Source organism: Chiloscyllium plagiosum, chromosome 12, assembly GCF_004010195.1.
Source record: "Chiloscyllium plagiosum isolate BGI_BamShark_2017 chromosome 12, ASM401019v2, whole genome shotgun sequence".
NCBI lineage: Eukaryota > Metazoa > Chordata > Chondrichthyes > Orectolobiformes > Hemiscylliidae > Chiloscyllium > Chiloscyllium plagiosum.
In genome coordinates, this window is record NC_057721.1 from 23869872 (window position 1) to 23889303 (window position 19432).

At 40.1% G+C, this 19432-nt stretch overlaps 1 protein-coding gene across 5 annotated transcripts in view; it reads left to right on the forward strand.

Annotated features, from left to right (window-relative positions):
• dmd (dystrophin) overlaps positions 1 to 19432 on the forward strand; it is a 2012228-nt gene that overhangs the window by 845018 nt on the left and 1147778 nt on the right. For all 5 annotated transcript variants that reach the window (XM_043700735.1, XM_043700733.1, XM_043700734.1 and 2 more), the window contains one exon: positions 6264 to 6443. In XM_043700735.1, the coding sequence (XP_043556670.1) occupies positions 6264 to 6443 (180 nt within the window). The remainder of the gene's footprint in view (positions 1 to 6263; positions 6444 to 19432) is intronic.

Consider the following 19432-nt stretch of genomic DNA (forward strand, 5'->3'; position numbering starts at 1 on the left):
TGAGTAGGTTGGACTTGTACTTATTGGAATTGAGAAGAATGAGAGGAGACTTTGCTGAAACACAAAATTCTTGCCAGGCTGGAAAGTGTGGATGATGAGAAATTGATCCCCCATGTGGGAGAGCTTAGAACCAGAGTAAAGAATCACCTGCATAAATCAGAGATTAGGAGAAATTTCTTCTCTGATCACAACAAATATGTGTAACTCTTTCCAGTAGAGAATTATCAAGGTTGGGTTCTTAAGAATGTCCAAGACAGAAACAGATCTTTAATCAACAAGGGATCTAGGGTTACAGGATAAAGCGGGACAATGGTGTTGAGGATTATCAGGTCAGCCATTATCTCATTGAGCAGACTAAATTGGCTGAATGGACTACTTCTAGGTCTTACAGATTTGTGGTCTTACGGTCAGTTACTCATTTTCCATTTATTTTCTGTCATCCATCACAGCTGGATCTTTTGTACCTTGGCAGACCCTGGTGCTATTGTTCTTTGTTTGGGAATGAGTAACTCCATTTGACTGTCCCAAACCTATTTGTTTCAGAATAAAAACATCTTTTCTTCTTCTCAGCTCTCGAAGGGAACACAAACTAACCTTATGATAAATCCCTGCTTTGATCTACGATCATGACACTGCAAAATACAAATCAACAAGTGACATTGTTGTTTTAATTTAAATGCAAGGTTCAATCCATCTGATGAAACCATCAGAAGCCTGCTTGACATAAACAAAGCTAAGCTGACCTTATAACAGTAAAAATAATCACTGTTAGTACCAGTTTTCTGCAGGGATTTATGAAATAAATATGTTTTTCATTCTTTTAAGCTATTCCAATAAAAAAAAGCTAGTGCGTCCAAATAAGCCTGATGGACTATAACCTGTGTGATTTTTAACTTTGTACACCTCAGTCCAACACCGGCGTCTCCAAACCAATCAAAGTATAACTGTCAAAGATTAAACGTCACTGACCCATCAAAACTGGTGCTTACAAAACTCTAATTCAGCCAGTGTGATGTTTAAAAGCATTCAAAATCCTTGTTTTCATGATTGTATTTGTACTGTACTGCAATTTTCCAAATATTCTCATTTTTAGTGAATTCTGACCACAGTTTATTTGGCAGTATTTTCCAAAGTCATGATCTTTACCAGAAAGAAAACAAGGGGAGAATAGATGTATGAACGCCACCACCTGCAAGTTCCTTTCTATGTCACAGACTATCTTGGCTTGAAACCATCACCAAAATGCTCACCCACTAACAAGCCTATCACTTGTCCTGGTTCGTTACCGAGTACCAAATCCAATATGGCCTCCCCTCTGGTCGGACAACCTACATACTGAGTTAGAAAAACTTCCTGGGCACACTGCACAAACACTCCCCCGTCCAATCTACTTGATCTAAAGAGCTTCCAATCAATATTTGGGAAGTTGAAATCGCCCATGACTACTACCCTGTGGCTTCTGCACCTTTCCAAAATCTGTTTCCCAATCTGTTTCTTCACATCTTTGCTGCTATTGGGGGGCCGAAAGTAAATACCCAACAAGGTGACTGCTCCTTTCCTATTTCTGACTTCAGCCCATACTACCTGCAAAGGCAGATCCCCCTCGAACTGCCTTTCTGCAGCCATTATACCATTTCTAATTGGCAACGCCACACCCCCTCCTTTTTTACCACCCTGCCTAATCTTACTGAAACATCTGTAACCAGGAACCTCCAACAACTATTCCTGTCCCTCTTCTATCCACGTTTCCGTGATGGCCACAACATCATAGTGCCAAGTACCAATCCACGCCTTAAGTTCACCCACCTTATTTCTGATACTCCTTGCGTTGACGTATACACACTTGACCCCATCTCTGTGTCTGCACGTATTCCCTGTCAGTGCTACCTTCTCCACAGCCTCCCTACATTCTTGGACATCCTGACAAACAGCTAGCCTACTTGCTGGATTACAAGTCCAGATCCCATCCCCCTGCCAAATTAGTTTAAACCCCCTCCGAAGAATGCTAGCAAACCTACCTCCCAGGATATTGATGCCCTTCTGGTTCAGGTGCAACCCGTCTAATGACCTGGACTCCACGATATACTCAATGACCTGGACTCCACAGCTTTCTGTGGCAATGAATTCCACAGATTCACCACTCTATAACTGAAGAAATTTCTCCTTATGCTCACATCTCATAAAAACATGGAGCCTTACAGCACAAAAATGGACACTTTGGTCCAATTTGTCCATGCCGATCAGCTTTTCCAAACCAAACCAAACCAGTCCCATTTGCCTATGTTTGACCCACATCTCTTTAAACATTTCCTGTTCATGTACCTGTCCAAATGCCTTTTAAATGTTGTGACTGTACATGCATTTACCATTTACTCATTCCATATATGACCCACCCACTGTGTAGAAAAGGTTGTCCTTAAGGTCCTTCCTTTTAAATCCTTCTTCTCTCACCTTAAAGTTCTTCTAAATAATCTCTGGTTGACAATTATCAAGATTTTATTATTTCACATTTCTTAATTCAAGTTCCTTCCACCCTCCTAAGCAAAAGTCTGTGGTCTTCATTCCTAATTTGTACCAGAAGACTTGAAATAAATTGCCTTGCTTTTCTCCATGCCATTTCCAGTACATATATTCTTTTTGAAGCATGTTTGAAGCATTGATTGAAATGGTATGCTGTTGTTTGAAGGGGTATCAGAGGCTGGGATCATGGGGACAGGGAGCAGAGGAGTCAGAAATGGGGCCATGCAGGAAGCTCTTGGCAGTCGCTAAGTCCAGCCATCTTGATCATAGACACATCACTGCAGGTTGAGGGATTCTGTCACAATTGGTTCATTAGTTGGGTCACCTGACTGTTCCTTATTTGTCCAACCTGGAGTTGATGTTATTGTAGCATGCATAGAATGGTGCCCTTAAATGATGATGGGAGGGTGCAGTTTCGCCCTTCCCATTCAGAATCTAATTTGAGCACTGTTAGAATGGTAGCAGGGATTTGGTTTATCACCATCCTGTCCTATTAAATTCACTTTGCACCTCCAGGCTTGCTGTCTCTGGACCTGGAGCATCACATTGTGTCCGACATCTCTCTCAAATCCTGTTTCGTTCTATTAACCACAATTTTATGCATCGTGACTTGTACCCTGGTTAAACAGGCGTTTCACTTTCATTGTGGGTCTCATATGTCGGACTTTATCAAGAGGGTTGCTAGTATCTAATTCATTGATCACATCTTCTCAAAGTGTGAGGAAGTTTGCCAAGCAAAGTAACTTTCCTTTTGAGTCCTAGCTGTCCTGTTCTCCCAAGTCTAGTTCCAAAGAAGAAACTTTTGTGTCTTGCAACCAGGGAACGCATGATATAGTTTGTGAAGAGCTAGTCTTGCTGTTAATTCTGATGATATTAAATTTGGTGTAGAAGGGAAGTGCATTGGTGTGGGCTCTTTTTGTTAGGCTTGTTGCTTCACTCAGTTAAAAAGTATGTGGGTCACAATATTTCGGTGTGTGTGCTCATGACAAAAGAGTATCTGAGTTCTTGGAGAATAACAGCGTATCTCCTTAACCAATGAGATTTAAAGATTGAGAGAGAAACAGAATCACGACTGACACATAGGGTTAAAACATCGCCTCCACTCACATTCAGTGTGGAGGTAATAAACAGGAAAAAGAGATTACGTTGAGAGAGGGAATATACAGAATGGGAAAATAGTGTTTTCCCTACTTTTACAATAGTTCACTCTTCTTGTTATATTGAGAGGAAGTTGATTAGCAGTTTGTGATGAGTTTATTGGGAATATGTAATGACTTTGTGAAGGGAGGGAAAGGAGTGATGTTGTTTTTGCAAAACTGATGACGGAACAGTGCTAATCTGCTGGCAGCTTGTGTTGATTTGCAATTCATGGCACTGCTTCCTTGTTTCAGGGTGATGGGTGAGCTGTTCATTTGTAAAGACGTGTGATTACTTTTATCTGCAAATTCTGAAAATATAATGAAACTAGGAATCATCATTGACTTCCTGGGAAACCTTTGAATTAGCAATGGAAAGTTCTGTCCTGAATAAAATGATATGGACCACCTTAATGGACTGCTCTTCCTTCATGAGGAGGACAGGTCCAATCCAGAGGCAGTACCCTTCCCTACAGATGGGACTGGGAAACCAATCCCAAGTCCATCACAGGTGGAATTGAGCTCTATGTTGGCATGAAATTGGTCCACACCGTCTGTCCCACTAAATGAGCTAACCAGACCCCAAGGTGCCTGGGTGGCTGCAGCAATACGTTTCATATTGTCGCCTGAAGTAATGAATCACAATGATGTAGACTCCCAACTTTTCATCCTGTGGTTCTTACTGCCTGCCATTGACACGTTCAGGAAGTATTTATAAGACCATACTCACTCTGCTTCATCGTGTTTTAGACATACTTGGCCATCAAATCCAACAGTAGGACTTGAAAACAGAGCTCTGGCTCAGAAGCAGGGTTGCTACTCATTGCACGACAAAACATCCCTGACTGACAATGGGACTCAGCAACACACCAACATTTCAGCCTTTATGGATGCTAACGTGTAGAAGACGTTGATTATATATTAATTGAATTTAATTGCAAGTAAACTTTGGAATTACTTGAATCTCTCTAACTAGTGAAACGGTCAGAAGTCACATGACACCAGGAGCAGTTGACTTCGCCTGAGGAAGGAGCAATGCTCTGAAAACTCATGATTTCAAATAAATCTGTTGGATTATAACCTGGTACCGTATGACTCTTTCCTTTGTTCACCCCAGTCCAACACCGACATCTCCACCTCATAGTGCAACTGTGATTTTGGGTTTTAGGAGGTGTATGCCCTAACAAAACATGGAATTGTGCAAAGGTTGGGTTCAGTTCTCTCAGCTGACTGGCTTCCCTGAGAGGAGATTTGAAGCGAATGTGTCGTGAATACTTTACACGGAATGGATTTTACTCTTCTCAGAATATCGCACAAGCTGCAACTACTTCATCTAAATTGGGAACAATGGATTGTTTTTTTTTGAGGGATGATAGAAAGGAATGGCCGTGGTGAAATTTAGATTTAATATTCATTGCTGTCAGGATGAACATTTTCCTTTCTAAAATTCTCAATTTGAAATGCACAATACTAAACTAGGGAAGGGGAGAGTGATCCATATTCCCACTTTTTGTGAAGAAGTACTTTCGGATATGATACCTAGTCAAGCTCTAATTTTATGGTTTGTATCCCCCATTGAAGGAAATAATTTCTCTCTTGCTAGCCTGTCAAATCATGTCATCATTTAAACACTGCCATTATGTTATTTATTAACTTGTTATATTTGTGGAAGTGCAAGCCAAGTCTATGGAACCTTTATAACAGAACACTTTTAGTGACAATTTATCCTGACGAATCATGCTGCATCCCTTTCAAGTTCAATGCATTCTTCCAGAACTAAATATAATAGCCAACTAGGCTCTAACTAACTTATAACAATATCAAAACTTCCACCCTTTTTTCACCTTCACCCCAAGAGATGAAGGGTTGGATTTCACCATCCTTTCAATTCTTTAATCATTATATTTGTTTCGTACCTGATCATGGGTCTAACACCGGGCTTACAAATTCCTTGATTATGGAGGGGAAAAGTGAACCAGGGCTCCTGTCTCAAAGATATCTTGTGACTGTTTTGCCAAAGAGCGCACATGTGTGGCTGTCAGATGAAGAGATTTGTCTGTGATGGTTTTCCATGGTTGAATACATCACTGACATCCTGCATACAGAACAAAACAAACAACACTGGAAATGCTTAGCAGATCAGACAGAAGTTTTGGAAAAAAACAGCTCAAGTTAACACTCCAGGTCGGCGGCCTTTCATCAGATCTGTAAAATGATACAGATACAATAGGCTTTAAGCATGTTGAGGAGATAAAATGGAAAGATCAAAGGATCATTGATTGCTTAAAAACAGGAGTGAAAAGTGTTTGGTCTCTTAAATAGAGGTGTTTATCAAAATCAGAATCCAGTGTATATGTAGTTTTCCTGATATGGATGAGACTGTGTTGTGTTCATACTTCAGGTCCAGTGACCCTTCCTCAGACTCTGGACTCCCTCAGGAGTTCCAGCAATTACCATGTTTTGTTTCTGATTTACAGCATCCACTGTAAGTTCTTTTGGTTTTCATTAAATAAATGAAATGTGTTCCGCTGTACATCGGATATTGTGTGTACGATGATGCATACTTTTGTTGACTGCCCTTTTTGTTCTCAACTTCCTGATGAACAGATTCTGAAAGGAGAGCTGGAGTTGAAACGACAGATCATGGATAAGCTTTGTGCCCTCAGTCAGGATCTCCTTGCGACATTGAAAAATAAGGTTGTAGCTCAGAAGTTACAGGCACGGCTTGAGGAATTTGCTCAACGTTGGGATGATCTTGTCCAAAAACTGGAGAACAACTCCAAACAGGTATGCGACTGTCTGATCAAGGTAAATACTAAGCCAATGGTATTCAGTCTCTTGTCAGCTTAGTTGGTGAGTCCTGTTAATTAACTCAATACATGCACCTTTTATTGTTATTCAGTCAACTTAGATCAATAACTAATGGGAAGCTTATCCATCCTAATTAAGTGTTTATGTAGTTATGTTAGTTCTACTTTGCTAATTAAGCTTGCCAGTGGATGTTAATGCTTCATAAAGGCCTTGGCGGTCTGAAGCGATCTCCCAATCTCATGATCCTCAAGGTGAAGCCCAGTGCGGCCTGAAGCCAGGACTCAGTGTGGACTGGAAGCTAGGTGCCAATGTGATCTCTTGTTCTGAACTTATATTTCTGTAATGCTAGACATTTTGTTTCTTTAATGTCTAAGATCTTGTAACTAAAAAAGTTGTGCTTAGGTACCATTGTACCTAAGATGGCGCTGTAAGTGGCAGTGAATAAACGTTGCACATGTATTCATCGAGTACATATGACAATAAAAGCTAATTCTTGATTAATCCTTAATTCTTCTTAACTTTAGATCTGACTTTAGATCTTTTAGTTTCATTAATAACAACGATATATGTTGACCAATTTTGTTACTGTGAGAAACATTTTTTCACGCTGTTAGTTAAAGCACTCCAGATCTGCTGTATGTGGATTGGTTATGAGTTAAGTGAATTTTGTGGTGCTTCAGCAAAGTCCTGGAACCAAGTGTCATTCCTGAGTAAGCTGAAATGAAGTTGTTAACTCACAGCTGAATCCTCTTTGTGAGCACAAGTGACTGCAATTCCCTATTCGATATCAATTACAGTTAATTATTTGCAGGAGTTTTCTCTGTGCTCAGCAGAACTACTACTGCACCTTCAAAATAGTAGATGGGAAAAAGAGAGATTCACAGAAGTTTCAAGTGGACAGAAGAAGGGAAATGCTGGGAGGGGGCAGAACATTGAAAGTGTTGGTTGATTACAAACACAAATAAGGCATGTTCAAGGCTGTGTTTGTTTGGTTTTCAATTAATAATGGCATCAAAGGTTATGGGAATTTTAAGATAAGAAATTGGAGTTGAGGTTACAATCAGGTCACTCACAATCTTATTGATTGAAAGAACAGGCTGAAAGGACCAAGTGGTGTACACCTGCACATAATCTTATTCATGGATTCTATAGCAGATTTACAGAGTATGCACACAGAAAATTACTTGTCTTGATAGTTTTCTGTCTGATTGATCCTCTAAGTTAAAAAGACCACATTCTTTCCTATGATAGCAGACATTATGTGAGCAAAATACTGCCCACATTTTGTAGAATGAGGGGTAAAACTTTCATTTACTTAATTGTTAGAGATAGGGCCAAAAGCGTGAAGGTAGCGATTACAGCAGGTGAAAGTGGCAAAACAGCTATTGGCTGACTGATACTGCTAAGTAAGGCTGAATGATTCATGATGTGTCGTGTGCCATCCATTGTAGTGCAAACTGAAAAAAAATCATCAGTAGACCCAGTTGTTGACCGAGATGATTGGAGCACTAAAGGAGTGTAATTTAGGATTATGGATAGACTCATTAAACAGTTATCTTTATTTGCAACAGCAAACAACTTCACATGAGTGTGGACTTGCTCATAAATCGGCCATGCTAAATTGCCCATAGTGTTAGGTGCATTAGTCAGAGGGAATTAGGTCTGGGTGGGTTACTCTTTGGAGGGTCGGTGTGGACTGGTTGGGCCGAAGGGCCTGTTTCCACACTGTAGGGAGTCTAATCTAAAAGAAAAATACATGGACCATCACTTGTTACGAACTAATTTGTTATCAAGAGGAACATGGACAATGACAGTTTAACATGCTTGGTAAAGGTGTGGAACCTTCACAAGCGTTACTTAGATTAGGAGTTCAATTTAAGCAGTTGATAAATTTAGGCAAATGTGATATAGCTTTTATAGCCACAACGGATCAAAGTCAGATGACTGAAAAGAGCTGATGCAAGCAGCAAAGGACACTGGAATCAATATATTAATTTCAATGAGAATTTGGAGCAGTAACTATGAGTAGCAAGTTGGAAATGCAAGAAGTCAGAAAAGGCTGAAACTTGGCATTGTGAAAATGAAAATATAAGAGAAGGCATGCCAGTTATTGAAGTAGATAAAAGTCAACTAGGTGAAAATGAATACTTAAGATTCTGGGGATTAGAGCTGAGAGTGTGGTGCTGGAAAAGCACAGCAGGTCAGGCAGCATCCAAGGATCAGGAAAATCGACATTTCAGGAAAATCGGCATTTCAGCTTTTGCCCGAAACATCGATTTTCCTACTCTCGGATGCTGCCTGACCTGCTGTGCTTTTCCAGCACCACACTCTTGAGGTAAAAATCAAGATTTGGGAGATCTATACCAAGATTTAGGTATTTGTTGCAAAATGCAGGTCAAGCCAGGAAGAGGGTACACAGAATTTGACAGCTCCAATTTTGAGTGCCTTAGAAATCACTGTAATTTATGTATCTTCAGAACCTACCTTCATATTATTTACTTTAGTGGTAGGAAGAAAGAATAAATAAAAGTAAAATACTGCAGATACTGAAATTCTGAAATAAAAACCAATTGCTGGAGAAGCAATAGGTCTAGCATAATCTGTCGGGGGAGAAACAGGAAGTAATAAATGTAGGCCACTGTTGTGGCATGGGAAGCATTTATTAGACTTCATTTATGAAGAACCTTCCAGTTTCCAATATCCAGTTCTGAGGAAGAGTCAAACAAGACTTCAGATATTGACTCTATTTTTCTCTCTACAGATACTACCAGTTTCTCCAACATTTTCTCTTTGTCTGTATTCATACTGAATGCTATTGTAGATCGTTACCTTGAAGATAGTTCTGTAAAGTTAGATTGTAAAATAAAAACAGAACGTATTGGAGAAACCCAGCATATCTGGCAGCATCTTTGGAGAAAGAGACAAGAGTTAACATTTGGAACCAAAGGATTTGTCTGTAGAATCACACTGGTAATTTGTCACTCTGAGAGTAACATTTCAGACTTCTGCCATGTGATCTAACTGTCGTTAGCAATAGGTGGAAAAGCTTCTCAAAATGCTAACAGTAGGTTTGGATTCCTCATAATAATTAGCTGGTTAATTTCTGGAACAGCATTTGATTAGCTTCCAAATTGGAGTAGCTCTTGTAGTGCCATTAGTAACTATGGAAAAGAAGGGAAGCAAGTGCAGAGAGGAAACTGTACTCCCTGACCTAAGAAAAGAAAATTATGTTATAATACTGAAGAAGAAAACAATGAGCCCCATTGAAAAGGGGATGTGGAGGATGTGGTGAAGTTGGGCAAAGTAGGAGAAGATAGTGGTTGGGGAGAATGAAGAATATAGTCAACCTTAAATCAAAGAGTCACTTCAGGGCATTGTCACATTAATTGGTCTTTGTTGGAGCTGACAGTGAAAATATCCATTGTGAGGCTTTGTGCATGGGAAATCGTGTCTCACTAACTTGATTGAGTTTTTTGAAGAAGTAACAAAAAGGATTGATGAGGGCAGAGCGGTAGATGTGATCTATATGGACTTCAGTAAGGCTTTTGACAAGGTTCCTCATTGTAGTCTGGTTAGCAAGGTTAGATCTCATGGAATACAGGGAAAACTAGCCAATTGGATACAAAACTGGCTCAAAGGTAGAAGATGGGGTGGAGGGTTGCTCTTCACACTCGAGGCCTGTGATCAGCGATGCGCCACAAGGATTGATGCTGAGTCCACTAGGTTTGTCATTTATATCAATGATTGGATGCAAATCCAGGAGGTATGGTTAGTAAATTTGCAGATGACACCAAAATTGGTGGATTAGTGGGCAGCAAAGAAGCTACCTTCCGATACAACTGGACCTTGATCAGATGGGCTATTGGGCTCAGGAGTGGCAGATAACATTTAATTTAGATAGATGTGAGGTGCTGCATTTTGGAAAGGCAAATCAGGGCAAGACTTGTACACTTATTGCTAATGTCCTGAGGAGTGCTGCTGAACAAAGATCTTAGAGTGTAGATTCATAGTTCCCTGAAAGTGGAGTCGCGGGGAAGAAGGCATTTGGTACACTTGCGTTTATTGGTCAGTGCATTGTATCGGAGTTGGGAGGCCGTGTTACAGCTGTACAGGACGTTGGTTAGGCCACTTTTGGAATTTTGTGTTCAATTCTGGTCTTCCTGCTATGGGAAGGATGCTGTGAAACTTGAAAGGATTCAGGAAAGATTTATTAGGATGTTGCCAGGGTGGGAGGGTTTAAGCTAGAAGGAGAGGCTGGAGCTGTTTTCCCTGGAGCATCAGAAGCTGAGGGGTGACCTTATAGAGTTTTATAAGATAATGAGGGGCACAGATCGGGTGAATAGTCAAGGTCTCTTTCCCAGGGTGGGAGAGTCCAGAACTAGAGGGCATAGGTGAGAGGAGAATGATGTTAAAGGGGCAACTTTTTCATGCAGAAGGTGGTGTGTGTATGGAATGTGCTGCCAGAGGAAGTGGTGGAGGCTGGTACAATTACAACATTTAAATGGCATCTGGATGAGTATATGACTAGGAAGGGTTTAGAGAGCTATGGGCCAAATGCCAGCAAATGGGAGTAGATTAATTTAGGATATCTGGTCGGCATGGACAAGTTGGACTGAAGGGTCTGTTTCCGTGCTGTACATCTCTATGACTCTATGACTCAATTTGAGAAGCTCTGCCTCACTTCTTCTAAGTTTCTTATTTGGAATCTAAGCCACTTTTGCTGGCTGATGTCTTACATGTTTTCTATGGCCCAGATATTCTGAATAGATTCATTCTGGAGCAGTGCAGATTGCAATTGCCTGTCAGTACCTTTCAGAATCCCCAGTGCAATACCTTCTATAGCAACTGCCCAGAGGCTTAAACTTCCAATGAGAAATTCCATGGAGTTCCTAACTGTCCTGAAAAGCCCTATAAAGTCAGAAACTTTGGATAATTCTGACTTATTTAGGCTTAATAATTAGCTAGGACAAGTCAGAGCGTTTAAAACCTACACTCACTCCCAGATAACCATCAAACTGACCCTGACTCACCACTTCCTCCCCAAAACAACACCTAACCCACAAGGTAAAAACACACCTGGGTAATTTACAGTACCAATAATGTCTGATTTAATTCTTTTCAAAGTTGTCAGTTGTCAAACAGCAGAAAATAGAATTGCTTACGTGAGAGTGAAATGGCACAAAAAGCACAAATAACATCATAAAAATCTGCACTCGAGATTTGAAAAAGTCACGTTACAGGATTTTAAAGCCTCAGATACATTTGCAGCAAGTAAAACATTCACAGCTTGTTATTTCAGGATAAAGTTCTCATTAATGGTAGAAACGACACATTGACCAGAATTCTATTGCCAACGTTGCACTGTCTTCCTTAGGGATTCTTTAGTGGCCGTGAGGATACTCATAAATTATATATTAAACATTTTGTCAAATTAAAAAATGGCTCGCTCCAGAGGCTGTGATCTGAACCAATGGTTAGATAAGCACAATGTGCTTTATAACTGGAGCTGTTGTGTAGGTTAAATTATTCAAAATTAATTGCTGCTGGGAACTACATATTGTTGGAGTGTTTATTGTACAAAATGGGAACTATTTGAAGCCTGGAGTTTTTGATGCTGTTTGCTACTTATTCTCTTACATGTTGATCAAATAACCTCAAATAATTGCTTATCTTGAAAAATAGCTTAACTGCAAAAATGAAAATGTCACAATTTATTTTAGAATTAAATAATTTAGAATAATTTTACTAGTGGCATTTTTTGAATCTCCATGTTTCATCTCTTGCTGCAAATCTTCGCATCTTTGTCAGTCTTTAAAAGTGTTGTTGAAGTCCAGAGTGACCCATGGATTGACTGCTACCCTTGCCCTTACCATGACCTCTATCTCTAGTGGAGAATGACCATTTTTGTTACCTTAATGACACCACAGAAGTTGAAACTCATCATTGAAGATTTTTAGTGTTCCCACTCTAATTTGCCGACTGTTGCATAATCCTAAAGTTATCTCTCTTTGATGATCAGGATGGTCCTCTTGAACATTTGACTTCTTGCCGCAAATATCACTATTGGACTATCATCTGACTGGACTTTCTCCCCCAAAAAAGTTATAATTGGTTTATGTCATAATGTGGCAGCAATGGTTACTTTTTGACAGCAATTTCTGGAGTACAGAATAATTCAGAAATCCAAAGACTTCTGTGACTGATTCTACACTTCTCGTGAAGTTGTGTTATTGAGACAACCTTCAGACTGCATCAACGGAAATCAATTGAATGGGAGAGTTTCAACTTTTATGCTGTTAGTCGAACTATAAAAAAACCCCTTAAAGTTGCATGTTATTATATGAGGTTGACTTGGATTTTTAATGAGCTACAAATATTTTAATTACAACAAAACATCCAATCTGGCTCAGAGAAGGTCTCTTTATAATTTCGATGTATCAATTTTTTCCAGAATGATGAAAAGAAAATGCACATTCATTTCATAGAAATGTAACTTGTTCATTCTTTTTAATTTGTTTATCTCTGTTTTAGCTTTTATTACATTTCAGACATGTTTTCTTCACTGTCTGAAAATGTAATTTCATGGAGAGGGATTTTAAGTGTTTTTCCTGTTTGACGTGTGTGAATACTTCAAAGTGATTGCTTGCCGACCTATTTGTTTAATAACTCTGCTGCTCCTGCTTGCCAAGACAACCCATAATTTGATATTAGATTTAATTTGTCATCCAAGAAAGGGGAGAACTCCATCACAGAGATTTCTAGATTTTGGTCATTTCTTTGATGACAGCAGAAGCGCAATAGCATCGCTGCTGACTGCAGATTTTGGTCCATTTTATTAATATTAATTTGGAAGTTGACATTCAAAGCACTAATGTTGAAAACTTTTTTTTATTTGCTTCGTTTATTATATAGCTCTGTTTTGCACAATTTCAAGGTTGAATGTTCTTCCTGATCTGTAATTATTTTGAGATTGTCCAAAAACAAAGCTATACAATAAGCAAAGCAAATAAAAGTAAGTTTTTCAACATGAGTGTGTTGAATGTCAATTTCCAGGAATGTCAGAGGCTTAGTGGCCTAACTCATTCATCTATGCCGAAATACAATAAATCATCTTCCCTCCACATTGTAACTTTCAATTATTCATTGCTGAGGATCACTTTTTGCCTCTGGTGCACCACCCTGAAATCCATTCCATGTCTTGATTATTTCACGTGTAGAACTTTGACCTCCTTCATTCAAATTGTAGAATACAGCTTAGTTATACATTTACTTTTCCTTTAGTTTGTTAACATAATGGTTAGTCACTGAGACATATTTACCCAAAGCTGCAGATTTTCTTTAACAACAAAACTGAAGTTAATTATACAGAAAAAAATAAAAGCAAACTAATCTATTGAAATATAAATGACAGTAAGCAAGATCTAAATCAGGCAGCAAAGCTACGTGTCAACACATTTGTCAACATTATCCATTACAGAGGATCAGGTCGAGTGATATTTACACTCCATACCTCAATTGTTTAGGGCTCTGCTTTACTGATTTCCTACAGTTTTTCCCTGTGGAGTGTAGAGGTAATTTGATGAATCCTTTCCAAATCTACCAATGACACAAAGTTTCAAAAAATCTGAGAGCCTAAAATTTCTCTGTTCCATTATCCTGCAGATTTCTAACCAAGCTCCCCTGGTTTAGAAATTTCACAAACTAAACCCATCTGCTAAGGTGACTTGATGTCTGATTTGCCCTAAAACCACCACCACAGAGAGAAATTAAGCTTACTCCTAAATTCTACATTGATACATTCTGAACTGAACTGCAAGAAAAACATCTTCTGTACTGAATCAAAAGAAAGCTGTATATCGTAGATTCTTTCAAACTGAATACAAAGCCTTTGTGTTTTCTGTACCTGTTGTAAACTCAACTGTATGAACATCTTTTTATTAACACCGCACGAGCTTGCAGTCACCTGCTCTCTGACGGTTAGTGGTTAAAATGAATTTTTAGTAGGATTCTCTGCCCTTACTCTTTGGTGAAAAAGATGGGTCGATTATGTGGGTCTGTTTTGAAATCCAAATTTAAAAAATGATATTAAAGTATATAATTATCCAGCTTTGTCACAGTGTGTTGTTAACATTTTGATAAATTTCTAAATTTCTCTTTCATACATTAACTTAATGTTGCTGAGTTTTTGGAGAATATAAAAAGAAAATCAAGACCTCATGACCTCGTGAATCAATGCTCTAAGCCATGAAATGACTATGCAGAAGAATAAAATTAGTTTGAATTATAATACTTTGCAGATTCTTAGTCAGCTGGATGTCATTGGTTTTGTATGAAGAAGATTGGAACACCACCAAGTTGACTTTGTAAAAAGTTCTAGGTTCAAGTCCCCTTTAAGAAACCTAAGCCCATGATCAAGGCTTCCACACCCATGCAATACTGAGGGAATGCTGCACCATCAGAGATGTCATCTTTCTCTTGGATTCTGAAACAGAGAATTGACTGCTTCTGTTGGTCGCCCTAATAGATCTCATAGCATTATCTGATGAAGCATACAGAAATTACACCCTCTCCCATTGTTCTGACCACTGTTTATCCCTGAAGCATCATTATAAAATGGATTTTGCGACCCTTTCCAATTGTGAGAGATTGCTGTGTGAATTATGTCCATTGTGTTATATACATTCAAAATGTGAATATCCTTCAAACCTGCTTAGCTGGGTGTAAAGCGTTTTGAGTGGTCATGAGGTCTGTTTCCTTTTTCTAGTCTCCAAACTTTTTAAACTCAGCAGCATTGAGTAATTTAGATTTATTTCAAGTCATTATGTTCTGCTTGTTCCTTCGAAGTTGAAGTTCAAAATACATACGGTTGAGTGGTTTAGATTACTTAGTGTGAAAACAGGCCCTTCGGCCCAACAAGTCCACACCGACCTGCCGAAGCGCAACCGACCCAGACCCATTCCCCTACATTTACCCCTTCACATAACACTACGGGCAATTTAGCCTGGCCAATTCACCTAACCTGCACATTTTTAGATTGTGGGAGGAAACCGGAGCACCCAGAGGAAACCCACGCAGACACGGGGAGAATGTGTAAACTCCACACAGTCAATTGCCTGAGGCGGGAATTGAACCCGTGTCTCTGGTGTTGTGAGGCAGCAGTGCTAACCACTGAGCCACCGTGCCGCCCACTGCCACCGTGTCGTGGTGTATAACATTTTCTGATAATTTTGTGCCTGTGCTGGGGAGGGGGGGTGAAGTGCAGTTCATGTGTAAACGCTGAGGTTCTCTGTGTCGGATACAACAGAGGGGCAGCTTTGCTCTTGTCATTGCTCTTGTCAGTTTGTTCTGAGCTGCAGCTATTACAATCATGGGTTGCAACTGGTTTTGTGGAAGACAGTCTACACTGACTCAAGGGACCAAAAGCACAGAACAATATGAATACTTTATCAGGGCAACCTGTTAAATCTTATCTCATGTTTTAAAAAATCCATATTTTGATTTTTCAGATGTAGAAAGAATCAATGCTCTAAGCCATGAAATGACTATGCAGGAGAATAAAATTAGTTTGAATTTTCATACTTTGCAGGTTCTTACTCACCTGGATGTCATTAGTTTTGAGTGAAGAAGATTGGAACACCACCAAGTTGACTTCAGTTTGAGCTACTGTCTAATTTAGGTGAATGAAGCCTGAGGTAGTTAGGTTTTAATTAGCATCATTAAACCGACAATGTATTAAAGTACCTGTTCACACCCTTTGATCATTTCCCTAACCTATTCTGTCATGTTAGAAATCAATCTGAGGTAATGGATAGCATGGAGCGAACTATTTTATAAACTCAAGTGGTTTTGTGAGAAATATTTACTCCTCCACAATGATGTTTGGGCAAGAAAGCTGCAGATCCAGTCTGAGCTTTCCTGAGGATGGCTGATTCATGAGCTATTTCTGACGGAATCGTAAATAATTCTATTTTATTTCAAGATGTGATGGGCTAGATTTTCTGGGGAGTGGCAGTTTCAGACAGATTTCCATGAAGAAGGGTCGAAGCAGCAAAGTGGAGCTCCGGATTTTGTAGAGAAGGTTCCACTTCAGCCTCCCTCAGAAATGTGGTGCCGATCAGTTCTTGCGTGCAGAGTTCTGAGGCAGGCAAGTCACGCCATCTTTTCACAACAGGCAGCTGCCATATTCTGACATTGAAAGGTCTTGAGAGGCACTTTGGCAGCTGCTATCACTTGCTGAGTAAATAAGTTATGTCTGCTGTTAAGGTGCTGGAAGGCCTGGCCAGTCCGAGATAGTGCCATGTGACAAGGGGTCTGCGTGTCAAGTAATAGATTGCCAAAAGAGTAGAGATAGGGTTAGAATTAATGAGGGAACCAGGTAATTAAGGTGCCAGCTGGGTAAAAGGTAGGTTACCAAGGGGAGTTTGGGAACAGGTGGCAAGTGGGCAAACCTATTTTAAGGTAGGTTGGGGTGTGCTGGGTTGGGGGGAGGTTGGGTCCACTAGCAGGGGAGGGGAGGATGTTGTTAGGATGAGTCAGGTGGGGAGAGCGCGTTCGTGGGTTGATTAGTCCAATGGCAGGAGCAATGGATTGGGTCTGTCGGTGGTGGGAGTGCTGGGGTTTGTCTTTGTTGCTAAGGTGTCAGGGCTGGTATTGTCTGATGGTGGAGTGTCCATTGGATCTGTTGTCAAGGGGTGTGGTCTCGGGCCAGGGTTGTTAAGCTAAGGCATGGGGGTTTTTGGGTCGTGACACATTAACAGGTTCCAGGGCAGGGTGTGTATGGCCATGGGGAGATGGACGGGGTGGCATGGTGAGTATCTGCTGCCAAGGAGTCAGATTCTAGGGATGTCAGTCAGGGTCTGGTCTGTATGTGTGTCTGGTGAAGGTGCAATTGGGAGTGTATGAAGTAAATATGAGATCATAAAAATCCTACAGTGTGGAAGCACACCATTCAGCCCATTGGATCTGCACCGAGCCTCCAAAGAGCATCCCATCCACCCTGTCCCTGTAATCCTCAATCTCCCATGGCTAACCCACTAATTCTGCACAAGCCTGGAAAATGGGCAATTTATCATGGTCAATCCACCTAACCTGCACACCTTTGGGCCGTGGGAGGAAACCGGAGCACCCGGAGGAAACCCATGCCGACACCGGGAGAATGTGCACACTCCACACACAGTCACCCAAGACTGGAATCGAACCTGGGTCCCTAGCGCTGTGCGGCAGCAGTGTTAACCACCGAGCCACCTTGCTGGATCTGTTCAATATTTACTCAGGTGTTGCACAATGTATTTAATAGTCTAATGTTTCCTGAGTCATTACTTAATTTAATCCAAATCATTCAAATTCTTCAATTTTTATAGAGACATTGATGGTTCCAGGCATTAAGCAACTGGCCAGTGGAAAATTCAATTTCCTGGGTAATTCCTTTTGAAGTCTGTGGCAGCCAGGATTCCACAGGGTCACTGGCATTGCAACAGTCTGGCCAGTGGAAAATATGCTCCAATATGTATTGGAAAGTGTTGTGTACAACGATATGAAGTTTTCTTTGTAAGGCAACCTTGTTTGTTACTAAATGGTCATTACTATGGGTTACTAGAATTGTGCTACACATTTAAGAAAGCTTTCATGCCTACACTATTGTGTTTGTGATTTATGGTCTATAAATCTAATTCACAGCTAAAAGGGCAGCTATTTAGAAGAATGGTAGGTTCTGACATGGAAAATGCTTTCTCAGTGAAGCACAGATAAACGTAATTTTGCAAGCATTTAAAATCTGCAGTTTAATGAGCAAATTCACGCTACTCTTAATTGCATATGCAGACAATTTTAGTTTGCTAAATAACTACTTAATCATGATTCCCAAAAGAAATATTAGCTTCAATCCATTTTGACACGTGTGACACATCTTGATCAATTATACCCAGGCTGTGACATCAGTCCCGATTTTAAAAAAAATCATTCACAGGATGTGGATGTCAATCCCCAGGCCAGTACTTATTGCCCATCCCTAATTGCCCAGAAGGCAGTTGAGAGTCAACTGATTTGCTGTAGGTCTAGAGTTACATGTAGGCCTGACCAGGTTAGATTTCTTTCCCTTAAAGGATGTTAGAGAATCAGATTGCTTTTTTTCCAACAATTGATGATGGTTTCATGGCCATTTTTAAACCCTTAATTCCAAATTCCTTATTAAATTCCAATTCGAACATCTGGGACCCTGTGGAGATCAGAGACATGCAAAATGAATATTTCTCATTTCTTTTCACTTAGGAAAAGGAGAATATTGCAGAGGAGAAGAATGAGACACGGGGTATTAGACTAGAAAGGATCGAGGTTAGTAAGGAAGAGGTGTTATCAATTCAGAAAGAGTGAAAGTAGACAAGTACCCTGGGCCGGGTGGGATTTATCTGAGGATTCTCTGGGAAGCTAGGGAGGAGATGTTGGAACCTTTGGGCTTGATCTTTGAGTCATCATTGCCTACAGATTTAGTACCAGAGGACTGGAGGATTGCAAATGTTGTGCCCTTGTTCAAGAAGGGCAGTAGAGATGACCCAGGTAATTATAGACCAGTAAGCCTTATGTCTGTTGTAGGAAAAGTTTAGGAAAGGATTATAAGAGATAGGATTTATAGTCAAATAACAAGCAACAATTCGATTGCGTATAGTCGACATGGTTTCGTCAAGGGCAGGTCATGTCTCACAAACCTCATTGAGTTTTTTGAGAAGATGACTAAGCATTTGGATGAGGGTAGGGCAGTTGATGTGGTGTATATGGACTTCATTAAAACCTTTGATAAGGTTCCACATGGTAGACTGTTGGAGAAAATGCAGTCATGGGATTGAGGATGATTTAGCAGTTTGGATTAGGAACTGGCTTTCTGTAAGAAGGCAGCGAGTGGTGGTTGATGGAAAGTATTCAGCCTGGACTCCGGTTACTAGTGGTGTGCTACAAGGATACTGCTTGCATGC